Genomic DNA, 20,900 nt, shown 5'->3' on the forward strand with positions numbered 1-20,900 from the left:
CTTCACTTTCACACCACTAGAAAATTCTACAGTAGTGTAGAAAACTTTTCCACTTACTTCTTCCAACCATGTTTCAAGGATTCAGTGGTACCAGCCATCATTTCAGACCTATGGAGGTCAATAATTTACAGCATTAGTTTTCTTTGCGTCACTAACTTCACCTTTATTTTAATAGGAAATGAAAAGGGGAAGGATATTTCCTGGTGTTTAAGAAATATGGGAAAATACTACTTTTTCTTCTCTTAAGAGTAATCTGATTCCACTTTTCAGTAAAGCAGCTATGTTAGGGACTGTATGTTGACAATCTCAAAAACCACTTTGTTAAATGATCTCCTATAACCTTTTCATTTTTTCTCTGTGAAGCCCAAGAAGCTGGTTTAGATGGGATTAAGACATGTGCTATAATTACTTCTATTATTCATCATCCTACAACAGATTGTACTGGAATGCACAAAGTGAAGAATCATCTTTCATGCAAGCCTTGTTTGTAAGTGTTCTGTGCCTGCAGGATAAAGAACTTTCTCTGCTGCCTAATAAATTGTGAGAGTTCTGAGGAGCCCAGGCTAGACTGGAGTGTACTTGAGTAGTGTGGTGTATTCATGGCAACAATGATCCAAGAAAATGCTGGGTATTTCCAGTTATTTCAGTGTTCTTGGCAAATGCAGGTAAGGTAAGAAGCTGTCAGAATTATGGCTCAGGAAATGACCAGAGAAATTCTGCAAAATTGGACTTCCTAAACCTTTCTCTGCAGGGGTGAGCTCTCAGTATTCAGTGGCACATCCATAGGGACACCTCCCACTGTCCCAGCCTGGCCTTGGACAGGATCCTTGCCCCAGGGATCCAGGGATGCCCAGCTGCTCTGGGCACCCTGGGCCCGGGCCTCAGCTCCCTCCCAGGGAAGGATTTCTTCCCAAAGAAGGAGTGGCTTTTGAGCAGCTGAGCAAGGACAAGGGCCTAGAGAATTGCCAAAAGGCAATTCTTGGAACCATTTACTGTCACTGAGAAACACCAAGGAGAAAATTCAAAGATGGCTTGTCTGAGCAGGTGCTGATAATAAATAAATTGCTTATTTACAAACAAGTGAAGACGGCAATTCTGCTTATAAATATATTCTCACTTAATTTTTTGAATGATTACTAATTGATTTGCAGACCTGGAGCTGCTGCCATTTGATTCCTCTTTTCATTCATCACACAGATTAGTTTCTGACCATTTGTATCTCTGAAGCATGTGGTCTTCCAGCCCAAAACCACAAAGACATCCATTTTAGATCTTAGAAGTATGAAGTCTGTTCTGAACATTTATATGAAACAATGAGAAAAAACCCCTGAAAATAGAAAAGTGATGGATTTCTAGAACTTGAACAGCTTTTTTCAAATTGGCTATTTATGGAATACTGATAGCCAAATGTTCTTTGCTGACATCTTGCTAAGCTGTGTCATGTTTCTGGAAGCCTGAGATCTGTCATCCCTGCACACTGCTATGTTGGAACTGCTTATTTGCAGTTGGTAGCACACAGGGCCTCTCTGCCTTGGAGCCTCCTGTGTGGGAAAGAGCTGAGCAGGATGAAGTGCCTGGAAAGCAGCTTGGAAAGGCTGGGACTCCATCAGAACCAGGGGATTGCTGTGGGGGTGGAGGCCTGCCCAGGACCCAGGGTGTTTCTGTCTCTCTAGGTGGAGCTGAGTTCTCTCCAGATGGGGTTTCATACTTCATTTAATCTAATGTTCCCTTGAGGTGCTTGGGCTGAGCCAAGGGAGGGAGCTGATCCAGCCTAGCAGTAACTTGTTAAGAATTTGAAAATGCTCAACAATTACTTTTCTAGTGAATCACAGCCCTGTGTGAAACCCCAAATCCTGCTCAGTGTGCTCAGTACCAGGTCTAGCAAGGGAGAGAGAAAATCAGACAGTTGTCTTCAACAGTCTGTAATTAGGTCAGTCTGAAGTAACTGTGAAGCTGCAGCCTGGAGTGGAAATGATCAGTAAATTCTCCTCCTTGATAAGAGTTTCCCTCTCATTATCTACTCTGCTAATTTTCCTGAAGGCTTTGGGACAGTACATAAACTTTGGATTGCCTTGTCAGCAGCAGGGCTGCCTGAAGGCTCCGTTCTCTTTCCCTGGAAGTTGCCCTGGTGCCCTGGGCCTCCAGCCCTGCTCCTTCCACCTCTCTGCTCCCTTGCTGACCCCTGCAGCTCCCCTTGTGCTCCTTGGTGCCTGCTCTCAGTGCTGCTGTGGTTTGCAGCCAGAAGGGTTATCAGGAGCCTTGGACAGGAGCTTTGCACTGCAGTTGCTCTGGAAAGCTGACATCGTTAAAAAGGGAACCAAAAGCACAGAGAAATGTGGTTACTTTTTGTTATGTGGTTACTTTTTGTTATGTGGTTATTTTTTGTTAAGCTGAAAATGAAACAACATCAGCTGGATGAAAGGGACCAAGTTATTTGAGAGAGTGGGTAACTGAATAGTTAAGACACTTGGAACACGGTGATAAACTTGAAATCATAGCTCTACCTGCTCTGAAAAGAACAGATTTAATAAAAAACACCACACCAAAGCCACCCAACACACCCCATCTGTCTCTCTCTAGTTGCCTATCACAGGCACAGCCCAGGGCTTAAGAGCTGTTTTTCTAAAAAATGTTTCTGAAACAGTGTCCCAGGGAAAATAGATAAATTATCTGTCTTCATCTTTTCCTGGAACAAAAAGGGCATGGAAACCTCACTGATGCTTTGTCAGACTAAGTACAGATTCCCCCTGGAGAAGGGAATCTTTAGCAGTGCTCACAGGGACATGACAGACCCGAGTGTTACCTGAGGGTGCCCCTTTAAAGTGAGAACTCTGCATCTCCTGGGGGTCTCTGCTGTCCCAGCACAGCTGCTGCTGCTTCCCCTCCCTGAAATGCTCTTCCTTAGCCTGTGTTCTCCAGGCTGGAGGAGACACTCAAATGTGCAGGAGCTCGGTTTCTCCTAAAAGGTCATTTTTTCTATTCTGTTCCCAGCCTGCTGTGTTTTCAGATCAGACAATGGTGTCCTTAGCTCCTGTGGACACAAGTGCTCATAGGAGTTTCAGGAAACACCACTGGTCATCATTAGCCAGTATAAGTAAGGGCATCACAGTCTGGCACTGCAGCTTTTTCTTCTTTATAACAACTTACAGCACGTTGGAAGGAGACATGAGCCCAACTCTGGATGTGGGAAAACTCTTCACAACAAATCATCTGCTCTGTACTGTAATTGCTGATCTTGCAATGTTGGGAGGGTGGATTGTAACGCCAAATAAATAAAATTTTCATTTGTATTATTGTTTTCAGTATTGATGATCAATAAAATAATTGCTCTGTCTTGATGTTTAATTCCAAATATTAAAAAAAAAGGTTATTATAGTAGTATTATCTGGGTGAGTCATGTGGGAGGACTCAAGTTTCCTGACTGCTCAAGAAGATAGCCAGTTTGGCTTGCATACAGATGTAAAACGTTTTAAAAGAATAAGTTTGTGACTCAGGCCAGGAAAGCATTATCACTCATAAATGTATGGGAAGCTGACAGTAGAGGGGTTGGTAATAAGGAATCAGTTTTAAGAGGCTGTTCTGGAAGATGTGCATGATTTGGGCAATCCTAATTGTGACAAGAAAATGCAGGTTGTGTCTGTGTGCAGAGCTCCTGTCCAGCAGGTTTGTTCTGCAAGCAGGATGGATTTCTATTGCACTGCTGACAGGGAACACATTCCTTGAGCTAATCTTCATATTTCATGGATCCTTGAATTTGCATTTGTATAATGAGGCAATACAGATCTTGTAAGCATCTTTCTGAGCAAAACTCTCCCTCGGATTTTTTTTTTAACTTAATGGTTTGGCTTTCTCAGACACTCTGAACATGGGGCCCTTTTGGTAGCTGACTAATATCATGATGTCACTAATGTCATTATTCCTTTCTGCTTTAAAGGAAACACTGCATCATTCCTTTTTACATTCTAAGTAATTCTTAAAGCATAAAAAATAGATGGGTTACAATCATGTCATCCCTGGTTTTGAAAGACTTGTTTTCACATAGAAATTGCTCCATGTTCTACTCTTGCTTCTCTGAACAGTAATGTTGGGTCACTGAATGAATGTTGGAAAGATCATCTGCTTCTGATTAGGAACAAGTGTCATGTGTTCAAGCTCCTCTGAAGCTGCATTTGGAGCTGCCTCTGCTGTATTTCCCTGAAGCTGATGGGACAAACCAGTGACACCAAGGGAATGTTCTCCCCATGAGCCAGCTGAGGCAGCAACTGGAGCTGCACTAGAGTACTTAGTGAAATGAAAGCACTGCTGCCTTATGAGCTGTGCATTAATGCAGATAGATTAAAAGCCTTCTGAAGATGTTGGCAGAATTCTCATATTGCTAAATGAAATACAAATGAAGGTTTAATTGCTAAATCCAGATCTCTTCTGCATTATAAAGCTTTTTCTTTGCTCTCTTGCTGTTGTAAGGGAAGTACTAGCATAGCATATTAAATTAATGTTTCTGCTGGAAGTCACAGTGGTAGTCTGTAAGTAGATCTGCTCAAAAACTGTCTGCTAGAATTTAATAGAAAAATATTCATAAGCTTTGCAGCAGAAGGTTTAACTGTGAGCTGCCCAACATGCCTGGGCAGAAAATGGATCCCTGCCTGCCTTCAGTGTCCTGAGCAGCCTCTCAGCAGTGGAGGGATTTCTTGTCCCAGGGCTGTGTTTAATGCGAAGGGTGGGCAGGCAGGAAGAGCAGGAGTGTTGGGGTGCCCAGCTGCAGCCTGCTGAGGCCATGAAGAGCCTGCTCACAGGGCATGTGCTCACCCAGGGGCAGTGGTACCCATGGACTGAGGTGTTCTCCAAGGCAGGGCACCCAGTACAGCTTTAGGCATTGAGGGTGTAGCTTTAAAAGCAGCCTAAATCAGTTTGTTCCATTTCCCCTAAGGGTCTGGTTAAGGAAATAGTGATTGAAGTGGAGATGGGGCTGTGAAGGGTTGGTTTTGGAAAGAGTGGCTGTATGACTTGTTTTCTACACTCCTGGTTTTTAGCACAGGTTTAAAGATCCGTTTGTAATTTCTTTTTCCTTTGGAGTGTATGCAGGACACACCATGCACTTTTGTTTAGATTTATAAAACTGCAGGGCTTTAGTGAGTCTCTAAGGCTTTTGTGCCTGATCTCGATGAAGGCAGTGCCCTTCCAAAGGAGAAACTGCTGCAAGGAGAGGCAGAGAGCAGCCCCATGCCTGTGTCTCAGTGCAGCACTCAGTGCTGTGTTCACCTGCTCAGCTGCAGTCACCTGCTTCTTCCAGCTCCCTTGTGTCTCCACAAGTGCTTGGATTCCCTCTTCATTGTCCTACTTCTCCACTTAATCCCTGCTCTCTCCCCACACTCTTAACTTCATTCTTCCCTTCCTTTCTGCTCTCAAAGCTCCCAGGGCTGCACAGCTCCCAGGGTTACAGCTCCCAGGGTTACAGCTCTCAGGGTTACAGCTCCCAGGGCTGCACAGCTCCCAGGGTTACAGCTCCCAGGGTTACAGCTCCCAGGGCTACAGCTCCCAGGGTTACAGCTCCCAGGGTTACAGCTCCCAGGGTTACAGCTCCCAGGGCTTACAGCTCTCAGGGTTACAGCTCCCAGGGTTACAGCTCCCAGGGCTGCACAGCTCCCAGGGTAACAGCTCTCAGGGTTACAGCTCCCAGGGTTACAGCTCCCAGGGCTGCACAGCTCCGTGGGTTACAGCTCCCAGGGTTACAGCTCCCAGGGTTACAGCTCTCAGGGTTACAGCTCCCAGGGCTGCACAGCTCCCAGGGTTACAGCTCCCAGGGCTGCACAGCTCCCATGGTTACAGCTCCCAGGGTTACAGCTCTCAGGGTTACAGCTCCCAGGGTTACAGCTCCCAGGGTTACAGCTCCCAGGGTTACAGCTCTCAGGGCTGCACAGCTCCCATGGTTACAGCTCTCAGGGTTACAGCTCCCAGGGTTACAGCTCTCAGGGCTGCACAGCTCCCATGGTTACAGCTCTCAGGGTTACAGCTCCCAGGGTTACAGCTCCCAGGGTTACAGCTCCCAGGGCTGCACAGCTCCCAGGGTTACAGCTCCCAGGGTTACAGCTCCCAGGGCTGCACAGCTCCCAGGGTTACAGCTCCCAGGGTTACAGCTCCCAGGGCTGCACAGCTCTCAGGGTTACAGCTCCCAGGGTTACAGCTCCCAGGGCTGCACAGCTCTCAGGGCTGCACAGCTCCCAGGGTTACAGCTCCCAGGGCTGCAGAGACCAGGGTTACAGCTCTCAGGGTTACAGCTCCCAGGGTTACAGCTCCCAGCGTTACAGCTCCCAGGGTTACAGCTCCCAGGGTTACAGCTCCCAGGGCTGCACAGCTCCCATGGTTACAGCTCTCAGGGTTACAGCTCCCAGGGCTGCACAGCTCTCAGGGTTACAGCTCCCAGGGTTACAGCTCCCAGGGCTGCACAGCTCCCAGGGCTGCACAGCTCCCAGGGTTACAGCTCCCAGGGTTACAGCTCCCATGGTTACAGCTCCCATGGTTACAGCTCCCAGGGTTACAGCTCCCAGGGCTTACAGCTCCCATGGTTACAGCTCTCAGGGTTACAGCTCCCAGGGCTGCACAGCTCTCAGGGTTACAGCTCCCAGGGTTACAGCTCCCAGGGCTGCACAGCTCTCAGGGTTACAGCTCCCAGGGTTACAGCTCCCAGGGCTGCACAGCTCCCAGGGTTACAGCTCCCAGGGTTACAGCTCCCAGGGTTACAGCTCCCAGGGTTACAGCTCCCCGAGCTGCACAGCTCCCATGGTTACAGCTCCCATGGTTACAGCTCCCAGGGCTGCACAGCTCTCAGGGTTACAGCTCCCAGGGCTTACAGCTCCCAGGGTTACAGCTCCCAGGGTTACAGCTCCCTGGGCTTACACCTCCCTGGGCCATGCTGTGCAGGCCTTGTGTGGCTTCATGGGGACACCTTAAGGGGAGAAGGACAAGAGCTGCCCCCTGAATGGGGCACAGGCAGCTTGGCTGTGGAGGAGAGGGGCACTGAGAAGTAGAAGCAGAGCTTCCAAGGGGGCTTTGTAACATGGGGTCCCCCACCTATCTCCTTCTACCTTTGGTGAGCTCCTGCTTCAGCCTCTCTTGGGGTACAGCTCTCATACAGGCTTCCCTTTGCTTGGGGAAAGGGAGAGGTCACAGACCTTCCCTGCCTGGAGACTTTTATCATCCTGTAGACTTTAAAAGGATCTTTGTGTGAGGTGTCTGTCATGGTGTGGAATACCTGGGAATGGGGTAAATCAGGGCTGGAGAGATTTTGAAGGTAGAGAAACAGTGATGGCAAAAGAAAAACAATGTGTCTATTTTAAACATGAATAGCTTGGATTATTAAACTTGGATTTGGGTAATTACAATGTTCAAGCAGAAAAGTGACACCACTCCAGGAATCAATTTACCTTGAAATAGCACTTGGAGGAAGTTGTTAGTGGAATGGCTGGAGCTCACTTTGTCACAGAACAACGTCAGAAAATGTTCAATTCCAATATTTAAAGAACTACCCATTGGTGCCCAGTTCTGTTAACCTCTGAAAATCCCAGGTGAGACAGCTGGGATTGGAAGCTGGATTTTATTCTTTGTGTGTGCCAATTTTGATTTTACATTTTACAAGTCAGTCTCTCCATGGACATAATTTTAATAGGTTTCTAGATCTTTTAATTAAGAACTAGTTGTAAAGCTCTCCCAGCTGTTATTTGAGTCCTACATAAAGTTTCAATAGCTTTGTGAGGTATGAATTTTCTTTTAAAAGCTCTCCCTAACCCTTTGTCCAGTATAATTGACACAGGATTTGTCCATTTGCCTCCTGCTTTGGTCCTTTCTTGTTTCTCCTGCCTACAATCCCTATTGGATGGATGTTATCTGTGCTGGTCCTTGTGGTCAGAGCTTCATAATAAGACACTGTCATTTGTGCTGTCTTGCGTTCTTTTGATGCTGATGAGGTTCTAAAGTACTAGAATGTATATTATAGTGAGTGGGTTATTATTTTATCTGTGAATTGCTTGGTGAATTATGGCTGGTCCTAGTGAGTTCTTACAGTTTACTATTGCAGTTTATTGTGCACTAAAATGTCAGTTCATTTTTGGTCACATTTTCAGCTGCCTCACTCTTTCATCTATGGAAACCTCCCAGCGATTTTCTGTACTAAAAGTGCACAAGGATCCATCTGGTTTTTGTGCAGTCCCTGTGTTTTCTGTGGGCAGCCCAGCTTGATCCCACAGACTCTGGCAGCCATCCTATCCTGCTCCTGACGTAGTGATGGTGTGTTAAAGGTTCTTGTAGTGTTGCAATTCTGTCTACCTAAAGTCTTCTGTGGCCTGTCAGACTGTGTTTTTTACAGCTAACCTGCCATGGTTTATATTCCTTTCTGCTATGTGCATATGCCATGATCTTTTCTGGTGCTGTTGTTGTTACACCCTCTCCTAAGCTGCCTTTCCAGCACGGTGGCTGCTTTGCTGTTAGCCTTTCAGCAGGGCTCTTTGAGGGGACTGGGATAGGCTCACCTCCTAGTAGCTGTGCTTGCATAACCTTCACATACTTGCCAATACTTCACATTTGAAATTTCATTTATTTTAACAAGCTTTCACTTTTAGTTACATTACCTTTTTAAAATCAATTGGAATTTTTTTAAACTTTTGTCTACTTTAGAGATACTGAATCTTACTGTGTCAGGGTCTCTCTTACAGACTGCCTTTTGGTAGTAATAATATTCTTGATGAGGACCTTGACACTGCTGTGGCTGTGTCACAAGGTGGCTGTTTTTAGTGGGTCCCCTGTTTGTCACTCCCTGAAGTACAATCTACAGATCAGAATTGTCACACAGCATGTCTGAAATAACGAAACCCTACCATTACTGCTGTTTTCCTGTGCTAGCAATCATTCCAGTTTCTCTGCACACAACAGGGTTGCTCTTCTCAAATGAAAAAGATTAGATTGTCGAGTGTCCTTAATAATGTATTTTTCCTGTATTTGAGCATGGACATGGAGTTTTGTAGAGATTCTGTGTTTCTTGTTGGTACATTTCACCAAGCTCTGATGTGATTCTAAGATATTTGTGATATGATTTCTTGACATGATTCCTGTACTGACATGAGTTATTGCATTTTAAAAATCCTTTATCTAGATACTAAAGTACCAATAATTATCTCTTTCCTCCAAGTGTTTGATATTATTCAAAACATACTTACAGGTAGGCATTGTAGTCTAGCCATCTCTTTTTTAACCTTCTCAGCATTTGTATAGAAACACATACATATTTGGTTAGGGGTTTTTTGTCTTCTGCCTCTTTTGGGAAACAGCTTCACCTTTGACTTTGGCCAGTGCATTTTCTACCCATGGGCCTGTAGGCAGATGGGAAAAAGGAGACAGAAAGTCTGCCCATGTGTGTCTCTTTCTCTGGGGGTTCTCAGCTTGTTTTGCAAGTGTTGATACTCAGATGAATTTTGCAGTCAGACTGGGGAGTGTCTGTGCTTTATTATGGATTTATGTTATGGGAGTGGGTGACTCCAATGAATTTTGTTTCACTTGGCAGCTTAAATCTGCTCTTGGGTCAGTATTAGTTAATATTTTTTTGTGATGGATTTTGAGCTTAGCTGCAGACACAGAGGCTGAAGACTTGCCCTGAACCTCATAAAAACTTGCCCTGAACCTTGTGAGAAATGCTGTTTGTTGACAGCATTTGATACATTTTTGGTACTGTTTTGGTTTCACTGTAGAAATGCAAGGCAAGTGATACAAGGACAAGTGGGAACTGCAGTGCTTTTTGTGAGGAAAGAGAATGCTTTACTGGCTAGTGAAGGATAAGCCCCAAACAATTAGGATAAAATGTTTCTCCATGCTTCTTTCCTCTGGAGGCTTGTCCAAATCACTTCCCCAAATAATGGTAGCTGTTACTGTCAATAATGTATCATGGAGAGAATAATGCAAGCAAATCTTCAGTCTTGCTTTTGCAGTGGATGCCTAAAGCTGTATAATAAAATGGGATTTTGAGCAACAGCAGATTTTGGACTCCTATGTCAATCACATCCCCTCCTTTCTCTCTCCACCAGATGCTGTTTTACAAGTATGTAACATTTTATGTGCAAGAAGAGAACAGCTGATTTATTACAGAAATGAAAGAATATTAAACCTTCCACAGGGCTGTAAGGACAGCCTTAGCACAAATACACCTGATCTGATAATAGCAGGCAATGAACTCACAATATTCCATATTACGTTAAAATTTCTGTAACCTAGTTGCAAATGGTTTTTCATTTAGATTTTGTTTGCTTAAGTTTATTACAGAAAGTAAAAATAACCCCTTCTGTGATAGCACCTGCAAGATAGATATTGCTCTATTTCTTTGTAAATAAAGGCCTGCATTTTATTACTGTGAAAATTGCTCTACTTCTGCCTTTGCACATCAGGCAATTTTCTGAAGCTTTTCCCAATAGGTATGTTGTAATGGCTTGGTGTGCTGGAAGGGTAGGCCTTTCCCAAGTACACATCTACACATAATGGAGAACATTAAGAATGAAAGTACATGGAACTGTGAAGGGAAAATAAATATGGACAATGTTCAAACCAGAGCTAAACTTCTAAACCCCTGTTTTGGCCACCTAAAGGGAAATTGCCAATGGAAACCTGAATCTTTAAATAAACCCCTAATGAAGTAGTCATCTAAATTTTACTTCAAGAACATCCATCACCTCATTCAGCTTGATGAAGCAGGACTGTTCATGCCACTAGGATGATACTGTGTCTCATTTGTGGATTTGGATGAGTGGATGACAGTGGAACATTCATCATTTAGGGAAGAGTTTGCTCCCATGAAGGTCAGGGTGGCTGCCAGTCCCTCTCCCCCTCAGCCCCTGTGCCAGTACCACACCTCTGGAACAGCAGGGACAGTGCCCAGGGTTTGGTACCCAGCTGCTGTGTGAGCACACAGGCCTGGGTCTCTTTATGTGGAGCAGCATTCCAAAGAAGTTCTGTTTGGATTGTCGTGCCAGGAAAACATCTGGGGATACCATTTAATGGTATTTCATTATTGTGGTTAATAAGCAGTGGCTCCTGGGTTTATATGTCTAGGGTGTCTAAGAATATGTTTACTTAGTGTATGTTGTGTATGTTCATCTGTGGTGTATTTATTTGTGGGATAAAGAGGCCATTTTTCTTTTTAGGGAAAAATAGCTCAGATAAGACAGTATTAGTTTTCATAAGACGGTGTTTTAATAAGATAAACAAAAAATGTGACAGATTTCATATGTGTTTTATAACCAAATATTTTACATGTTATTTTTCTTCTCTTTTGTGTATACTCTGGAGGCAGTCATGCATGGATTGTTAGAATAATAAAAATTACTTGAAGTAACTCTGCCTTTATCTGAGCATTTGCTATGCTTGTAAACTTGCATGCTGTTTGTGTCTAGTATTACATGCACTTCCATTTGCCAGCCACAAACAAATAGATTTTAATTTGTGCAATTTACACACTTCTGCATTGTACAACAGTAAGACCCTAATCAAATTTGATTCTACACCCCTTACTGAAGGGTATTTTTAGCATGATAAATCTCAATTTTCATATTCACCTCAGTGCTTTCTGAGGGCAGGTGAAGGAAGTGCTGCTGCCTGTGCTGTGCCTGCGCAGTGACAGCTCTGGGAGAGCCCCACAGCTCAGTCCGTGCGTGTGGCTGGAGGAGCAGCTGGAGCTTTGCACCCTGCAGAGCCTCAGTGCTGTGCAGTTCCAGAAGCGTGGCCTGTTGTAAACTAGCACTAAGCAGAGTTAAATCAGAAAACACTAAATGGAGGATAACATCACAGGCACCCCCTGAGCTCGGCATAGAGAGGAATTCCCAACTGCTGCTGGAAGCTCAGCTGTGTTCCCTGGGAGATGGTGCAGCAGATCCTGGACCTACTGCACAAAGCTGCAGTTTATCAGTCTGCTAAATGGCATTTAAGGGGCTGGGGTAAATGGGGAGAGGTAATTACTGCTGCCTTAGGTGCTTTCAAGTAGCAGCAGCCCAGAGAATATTTTCTTTCTAGGGCAGCTCTACCCCAACAGCTCATCAGTGCTGTCTGCCAGGTAAAGGAGAGCACATTGACAGAATTTATTGGGCTCAGACAGCCTTTGCTAGCATTCATCATAAGAGGCTGTTTGGGAAGCTAAACATTGCTGAAGTGAAAGGGGAGCTACTCTTCTGTGGTAGGAACTGTCTGGAGACAGAAAACAGAGAAGGAATGAGGTGTCAATTTTCCACATGGCAAAAGGTTAACAGCAGGGAGCCCTCAGGTATTCAGGGTAGATTCATATGCTGCAAGTTGAAGTCTCTGGGAAAGGGAAAATGGCAAAATGTGCAGGTAATATAAATTGTTTGGGTCAGTCAGGTCTAGGAATGCAAGCAGGACCTTCCAGAACTCTGCAAAGCTACGAGAACGAGCAAGAGTTTACCAAGCAGAATCAATTCACAAATGTGAAGTATTCCCTGTTGGCAATGATAGGAATGATTTTGATGCCAGACCTCTGCTGTTAGTATTTAACAAAGCATTACCAGTGAAAAAAGACTATGTTGTGTCCTTCTGGACACAGTTCAAAAGGCTTGTTAAGAGTACATTAATAATGCCTTTGTGTAAATATTTTGCCTTTTATTCTTGAGTTTGTGGTCAATTCTAATTATCTATTACCAAGGAAGATTAGTTGAAAGAGAAATGGTTTGGAGTTTGCTGAGGAAAATGTTTAGGAGCAGTGGATTCAAGGGACAGGGAATTGATTTTAAAATGGCTTATTAAAATATTTTCATTCACAGTCCATAATTCATCTGTAGAACTTGCTGCCAGACCTCAATGATGGTAAGGTTTTAGTGGAAATTTTGTATAAAAAGATTTCATTTCTATGTGTATAATGAGAACACTTACAGGTGTGTTATTTGAAGTATAGTACTTGATCCACATTCCTGCATGGCTGTGTTAAGGGCTAAGACATCATTTTCTAACTATCATAAGCTTTTTTCTTCTGGGTTTTTGTTGTTTTTCTTTTTTTTTTGGTATGTGTTTGTTTGTACTTGTTATACACAGGTTGCACCCAGTCAGAAAGCCTGCTAGGCATGTCTGATATGACATTTCCTACTGTGATTGTGATATCCTTGGTTCAGGAGAGAGCACAAACAGTTCAATGCTCTGTGTATGAATTGCTTCCTTTGTGAGGTGTTGCTGTTGTCTGTGCTGATGCAAATACATCCTCACAGTCAAGGTAGGTTATTGTATTGTGTATCATCACAATCTGAGCTTTTTAAACAGAGGCACAATGGAATGAAAACAGTTTTCCTGTTGGCATCTGTTCTGGTTTGATTCTGAGTTTCTCCAGGGCCACCTCTCATCCTTTGCGATGCAGAAGTTGATCAGAATTTTCAGCCTGTAAAACACAGGGAGGTTTATACCTCCCCATCCTGGGGAAAAGCAGCCTTTGGCAGTTTGGCCCCATGTGGGAATGTAGAACTCTCCTGAGCTGCTGCTGCTCTGGAGGATGTGGGGTAGCACATTCCTAGGTGTGCTCCAGTTTTGGACACATCTTTCATTTCCACACGTGTCATTGGTGGTGATGTGCTCATTACCAGGTGGGCACTGCTTGTTTTCATTTCAGCTGGATTTCAGCACTTTATCATGGACAGGCGTGGCCAGTGCTGCCTCCTGGTGCTGATACAAACACTGGGATAAAAGTGGGCTTTTTTTAAGGCTGGGGTCTTTTTGAATGAATAGCACAGCATCAATATGCTTTTGCTAAGTCATCTTGGGAAGGACAAATATGGTTAAGCAATGGAACAGAATTTTGTCTGGCACTGTGAATACAAAGTTAATATTTCCACTGACATCAATTAAAAAGCTTATTAATAATAGATTGTTAAATGAGAGGTATAAAATCTGATTTTAGTCCCTATCTCAATTTTCAGAAAGTTCTCATCTGAATAGACATTCCCAATAACAATTTCCCAACCTTGTGACCGTACATAAATCTCTGAGCAATCAGATTAGGAGCCACTTTAGAAAAAACAGCCATAATTCACCAAGTGGAATAAGCCTTTTAAAACAAGTAAAATGAAACCCTCTATTTATTCTGGTGGTGATGATTGCTGGTATGAATCTTGTGAGAGTTCTGGCTTGTTTATTTTGTTGGAGGTGATACAGTGCTTTTCCATGCAGTGTTGCTCTGCTGTCAGGCATTATGTTTCCCCTAAGTTCTGTAGGCCACCATCATCTGTTTTATATTTGACACTGGAGGAGGAGAGCCTGCCAAACCACAACAGGCTACAACAGTGGTGATTATCAGCACTGAGTAATTGTATTTTATGGCTTGACAGGCTATAGGTTTCAAGCAACATTTGTGGAAGTGTGCTGTTATGGGATTAAGGTTATGTTTTAGTGTAGGAAATTCTGTACCTTTGTAAATGTGGGTGGAGGTGTCTGGGGTTGCTCCCTTGCTGCTGCACGATGCTGTGCTCTCACTTCACATGACTCATGTCTCCCCCCAGCTTCCACTTTGTGAGTAAGAAAACAATCACTAAAATAATGGCTGTGGGAGGCTGAGCATCTGCTCCCAGTGCTGCCATGGCCTGAAAAGAACCTCATTTCTGTACAAATGGCGTTGATAATGTCTTGCAAAGTGTTTAGAGACTCTCTAATGAAAGGTGCTTCAACATTTTTGATGTTGAAGTACTTCAAGGACTGACATTTATTTCTAATTAGAACTAATTAATTCTATTGTTGAAGCAGTTGAGGAGAAATGTTATAATCTTTAATTTATTAATTGATAGATTACTGACTTGATGAGCTGTTTATTTCCAGTTTGGAATTACTGGAAAATTACTTTTTTCCCCATATTTGATACTAAAACTCCAAATAAGGAAAATATTTTCCAAGTTGATGGGTTTGATTTCTGCATTCACCAAGCAAAGCAATGAAAGAGAAGAGATGTAGAGTTCCTATAGAGGATATAATCTGGAAGAAATCTTTATGTCCCTATGTACTAAGTTCTGAGAACATAAGCAAGTTGAAGGTTAGCAAAGTTCACTACAGATACTCGGCTCACTGGGGGACTGACTTGACTTGGAAAAATGAAAATAATTTGGTGGTTTCTGGCCTGCTTTGGTTTGGGAGGAAGTGGTGAGCAGTGCCCTGCTGAGCAGCAGCACAGGTGGGAACAGTGCATCCTGTGCCAGGCCTTCCCTGGAGCAGGAACAGGGAATGGCAGTGGAGTGCATTCAGAATTCATTACTGGGAGCCAGCAGCCTGCAGCACTCAGGAAAACCCAAGCCTTCTGACACTGTGTGTTGGCTCAAGGCTCTTTTCCCTGAGCAGAATGTGGGACAAGACACAAAGTGTATTATTATCTGGTTTTCACCTGCAGTCAAGATGGCTGAACTCCCTGACCCTGATTTGTAGGAGATGTAAAGAACCAGTGGTGCCACCTTCCTTCCACTGCAGAGTGGCCTGCTGGCTCTGCTGCAGTTTGCTGTGTAATAGGAACTAATGGCTCCTATTTAATCAGTCAGGCCTTTGATAAACAGAATGCAGAAAGGGCTGTTGATGATGAAACCATCCTTCTCTGCACTGCTGCCTTACCTTGCCCCTTGTCCAGTCTTTAAGTTTTATAAATCTTAAATGAAATGATTCTGTAAGCTGAATAAAGGACCCCAGTTTTCACAGAGTAATGCTGCATGCCTGCCTGGTGTGCTGCATGGCAGGGAGGGTGCAGCTGAAGTGCAGCTGCTGGTGTTCCTGCTGTGTCCCCTCCTGCAGCCAGGCCCTGGTGCTGTGGAGGGGCACTCTCAGCTGCCCTGTGCTGCCAAGGCAAGGCTGTGCTGCAAAGGGCTGTGATGCTGGGGGAGTGGATTTGTTGCAGTCACCACAAGTCAAGCTTATTTACTGAGGAAATTCTGAAATGCTAAGGCCTCTTGTCAGCATGACACTACTGTCCTACTTTCATGGCAGTGATTTACAAAGTGCAGCACATGGGAGTCTGTGGAATTCACCTCACCTTTGGGAATGCTCTGCTGTGTGAATGATGTATGAAGGGTAAACGTCCTGAAACAGCCTCATGACTTTATGGTAACCATACCCTCAAAGTCCTCAGGCCAGTGGGTTCTCACTAAGCTTTGTCCTGGGATTTTGTGGCACACTTACCCTTTGGGAGGTGTTTTTGTCTTGAGTTTCAGTGGGCCAGTCTGAGTCAAAGAAAAGGGGAGCATGAAGGTACAAGAGGGATTTCCTGATTTTAATAGCAATAGGGTTTTCAGCTGGGTTCATATGGGTGGTGGAAACAAAGATATGAATGTGCTGTCCTGGCCATCCCTCCAGCCTTGATTCATCTTGTCCATTGACAAGAAATTCAGGATTTGAAAGACAGTCAGGTGTTGCCTACTCAGTGTGACTTCTTGGGGACTTAGTGAACTGGCCACTGTCAATCCAGGAGCTATTTCTTTGTTAAAACGCAGAAAGCATCTCTGGTGCATTTACTTCAATTTGAGAAAAAATTGTTAAATCCCTTGAAACAAAGTTTGCATTAGAGCTGGGAGAAATGACATGGGGACTCAGGAAAAGCTCTTCCTTCTAACTTATGCCAAACATTTGCTGCTTTGCAGTATTTTACTCCAGTCTCAACTTTGCAGCCCTGAAGGCTGCAAGCCTGAAACTAAATTCCTGAAATTATAAAAGCATAAAATAAAGTGAAGGTTAATGGTCACTGGCTTCTTTCCCACAGGCTCTGCAAGCTCTGATGTGTGGAACACTAACAGAAAGGGAAGGCAGAAGGCAGTTATATATTGTTGTTCTTGCAGTCAGTGTTAGTGCTGTCAAGCAAAACAACAATTGCTAAAAAATAACACACCTGCCCTGACAGTTATCCTGGGAAAGCTGCTCTTGGAGACCTTGGGACAAGCCCTGCTTTGTGCATTACACACTCTGTAACAGAGTGAAACTAGCAGAAGGAGCATGTGCCCTGATCTTCCCTGACCTGTGCTGCTTCAGGGGCTTACAGAGAGGGTAAAGGTGTTTGCTGAGGTTGTCAGGCTGCCCAAAACTTCCTTTCAGTAGGATTCTGCCAGTACCCTTTTGCAAGAGGAGATCTAATGAATTTGCCCATTGGATAGAAAAATATGGTTTTAGACAACAGCTTCTTGTCAGTATTTTGGGAGGAGGCTCATTGGAAAGGTAAATGTAAAGCAGATGAGACCTTTTCCAGAAGGATGCAGGAGTTACCAGCTTGCTGGAGACCTCCAATACTACTTGGAAAAGAAGCACAGGCCAGCCTGGTGAAGGTGTTTGACTAGAGCTTTTGAGTTAGGGGTGTGACTCAGAGAACCATAGAATGGCTTGGGTTGGAAAGGCCTAGAAAACCATTTCTTTCACCCCCTGCCATGGGCAGGGACACCTTCCACTGAACCAGGTTGCTCACAGCCCTGTCCAGCCTGGCCTTGAAATGGAGGATCATTTTAGAGTGCTGCCAGAAATTATCTGGGGGAATGACCAACTGCTCCAAAATGGGAAGGAACTGACTCAGACACAGACAGAGCTGAAACTGAACTGAAGGGGATGAAGTTTCAGGTGTCTGTCCACATTTTTTCCATTATTGGCTGAATGAGCTTTGTAATTATCACAGCAGTTTTTATGAGGTGTAACAGAAATAGGGAGGAGCTGTGTTTTCAGGGAATTTTGACTGGTTGACTTGGAGGCATTCCTTTCTTCCAGGCTGTTTTCCAAACAGTTTAATGGCAGTACAGCTTCACAGATTTGCAAACCCCCTCTTTCTCTCACTGGCATTAGCATGCAGCACCACTGCAGTGTGTTAGCAAATGCCACATAGCAGCTGGATTTCCACAGAATTTCAGTCCTGCTTCATCTACTGCCTGGCACAGGTTCCCATCAGCTCCTGCACTTCACTGTTTACTCCTTCCCTTCAAAGCTGTTAATTCATTCAGTAAAATTGGACATACAGATTTATGCTGGAAAGAACATGTGACAGTCTCTGTGTTTTCTTTGTGTTGGGGATGCAGAGAAGTGGAAGAGGAAGCATTAAATTGTATAAAACACGTATTAAATTGTAAGAAGGTGCAGGTAAGGGGCATAGGCTACAGATATTCAGGAAAAATCTCTACAAAAAAAGTGTTTTATTTGAAACCTTTTAAAGAGGGGAAGACTCCTTGTTCCAGGGTGTAGAATGTAAATTTTTGATTAAACCCTGAAACAGCCCTATTAAACAGACACGAAGTGCTCTGTGGTCCCAAGGAAAGGGATCAAGGGTTATCCAGCTGCAGCTCTCCGAGCCTGTTAGAACCATGCATTTTAATGAACCCTCAGCCCAAGGAGTGCAGGCTGCACCCTGCAGCATCCCTGCCTGCCTGCAGAACTGGCCTATCCATACACAGAGCACTTCTATTTGCACAGCCCTTTTCAAGTACATTTAAAAAATCCATTTGGGAGAGATTAATTAATAATTAAGCTAGTGTGGAATTAATCTTAGGCAAATCTGCTTCGTTTTTGCAGTGTAAGGAGGTGTCTTGACTGTCAAATCCATATAGTGACCCAATAAAGCACTGATACCAGAAATTCAATTCTCTGTAGCTAATCAGCATCCTCTGACAGCAGGGAATCATTTGAGATAGCTTTTGTTTTCTCATGCATAATAATTTTTCAACATTATGTTAATTTTCACTAAAAGTTGATGGGACAGGGTTCCTGCAGAGGGTACAAATATTCCAGACTGCTTTACTTCATTTTTTTTTTTCATCATGATTGAGCATGAATCACTTTACTGTACCTCACTTTGTTTACTTGATCAGTGAGTCTTCTCTACTGGGGGAAGCAATTTAAAACTATTGTGAAAATGCCTCTAACATTTCTTTGTTCCTGGAAGCTCACTTGCTGCTGGAGCTGAAGCTGTAAACAAGGCTTTACAGGGGCACAACTCGGTAGAAATTCAAGGGCATCTGGTACATTTAAATGTAGCTCTTGGATTTTCTTTTTCCTTCTGTGAAATAGCTAATCAAGAGAGGAGAGGAGCTCAGATTGAAGGAAAGAAAGGGACTAGACTGGGAGAGAGAAATCTAAGAAAGAAATCAAATAATGATATTTTTCCTTTCAGTGAGAACTAAGCCTGATGTAGGGGTTTTCTGGAATTGGGAATTTCCCTTAATAACCTTCCTTAAGGTTATAGGCAGAGACAGGAAATCCTGCAGTTGGTGAAAAGGATGAAAATTCATAAATCCTGATGTTACTAAATTGAAATTAACTTTGCAAGTTTTGGATAACAGGGATATATTCCTTTAACTCTCATGTTCTCCCCCATCCTGCTGTAGTACATCCATAGTTCTGTAAATCTCTTTCCAGTGCTCTTCTGAGCTAATTCTAATAGGGGATCAATCAAAATTCATTATAAAAATACATAAGCCCAGGCATGCTGTGCAGTCAGCCATTAGTGTTCACACTGTTTGATGAATTTAAATGCCAGGAAGTTAAGCTAAGATGCCATTCTGACAGCAAGCCCTGCTTCAGGATGGAGGAGCTCCTCTGCCTCAGGGAAGGAGGGCACCCATCTCTGGCAGGTGCCTGTCAAGCCCCACTTACATACACGAGCCCATTTGCAAGCAAAGCAGATTATTTTGGTATCTCTCTCTGTTGATACTGGGGTGTTGGCATAAATGTGGGACACTTTCAGAATCTGCACTGGTTGGAAGTAATGAGTCCTTGTAATAAATTCTCACTACAGAGTCTGCAGGAGCATTTTCTTTTCATCATCTCATTAACGACTTAGAGCCATTAACAGCTTAAAGTGCTGAGTAAGGATTTACATTTAATTTAAGTCTTCTGTTCTTAGCTGACAAAATGTATTTTACACACTTGATGGATGTAATTAGTGTGATGAGGCTTTAAAAGAAATTGGCTTGGTTAAATTTAGAATTTGCCATGTCAGTTTATACATGAAGCCAAAGCATACATATCAGTAGTTCCATGGCTTTGGAAAATGCATTCTATTCATATTACTGATACATTCTATTCATATTACTGATGTATAGATGTTTTTAATTTATGATACCAATACAGTCCAAATCCAACATGCTTTCACATTTGACAGTGCAATCCCTTATGTTACAATTTCAAATCCTTTTCTACTGCTCTTGCACATCAGAACTTGCCCTTATGTGCTATGGCTGCAGACCAGCTGTCCTTTGGATAGCAGGGAATTGTGCATGGCTGCCTAAGCTCCTGTGCTTTTCTAAACTTCCATAAAAACAGACCTCCATGGAAACTGCTGGACTTCAGAACCTGCAGACTGAGGCAGCTGCACTGTCCTCCCAGCCCCTTTTCCCTGCACTGCTGCTGCTTTCTGCTCAGCCTGACTCAGTGCTCAGGATTCCCTTGTGGAATGTTTTCCCTCATACCTTCTGTGCTTGTTGCTTGCTCACTAGAAAAATGAAACTCTTGTTTGTGCTGCCAGCAGCAGCAGGGGTGGGTAGAAGGTGTTGTCCAGTGTACTTGGAGTAAATCTGTTCTTTAATGAAGGATGAGTTTCTGTCTGGTAATTGGAGCTTCTGAACTCATGTCATAATATTGCTGGGCTTTGCTGCAGGCCTGCATTTTGTGTCAGTAGTGTAACCTGGGAACTGCTGTTGAAGATAAATCAAAGTAGAGACAAACGTTTAGTCCCCAAAGCAGAGAGGCTGTTGGAGCCAGGTACAAGTAGCCTTAGGAGGAGTTCCAGAGCTGGGTTTCCATCCCTCCTGCAGGGATCCTGTGTTGGAAGGAGGATGGTGAGGGTATCACACTGTGAGTCACAGCTCTGGGAGCACAGGGGATGAGTGTCCTAGTTGGAAATGGCTGGGATGTGCACAGTGGATGTGTCTGGAGCACAGGGG

The 20,900-nt window shown here is 43.8% G+C and overlaps 2 protein-coding genes across 11 annotated transcripts in view; one reads left to right on the forward strand and one right to left on the reverse strand.

The window, feature by feature from the left end:
- CTNNA3 (catenin alpha 3) overlaps nucleotides 1-20,900 on the forward strand; it is a 440,676-nt gene that overhangs the window by 164,078 nt on the left and 255,698 nt on the right. The window lies entirely within an intron of this gene.
- Nucleotides 1-20,900, reverse strand: part of LRRTM3 (leucine rich repeat transmembrane neuronal 3) — an 85,928-nt gene that overhangs the window by 52,880 nt on the left and 12,148 nt on the right. The window contains exon 3 of one of the 7 annotated variants that reach the window (XM_077183552.1): nucleotides 58-108. The exons of the other annotated variants lie outside the window; for them this stretch is intronic. Within the exon in view, the coding sequence (XP_077039667.1) occupies nucleotides 103-108 (6 nt within the window). The 3' untranslated portion in view covers nucleotides 58-102. The remainder of the gene's footprint in view (nucleotides 1-57; nucleotides 109-20,900) is intronic. 7 annotated transcript variants of the gene reach the window in all.

This window comes from Agelaius phoeniceus, chromosome 9 (genome assembly GCF_051311805.1).
Source record: "Agelaius phoeniceus isolate bAgePho1 chromosome 9, bAgePho1.hap1, whole genome shotgun sequence".
In the NCBI taxonomy this organism is placed as follows: domain Eukaryota; kingdom Metazoa; phylum Chordata; class Aves; order Passeriformes; family Icteridae; genus Agelaius; species Agelaius phoeniceus.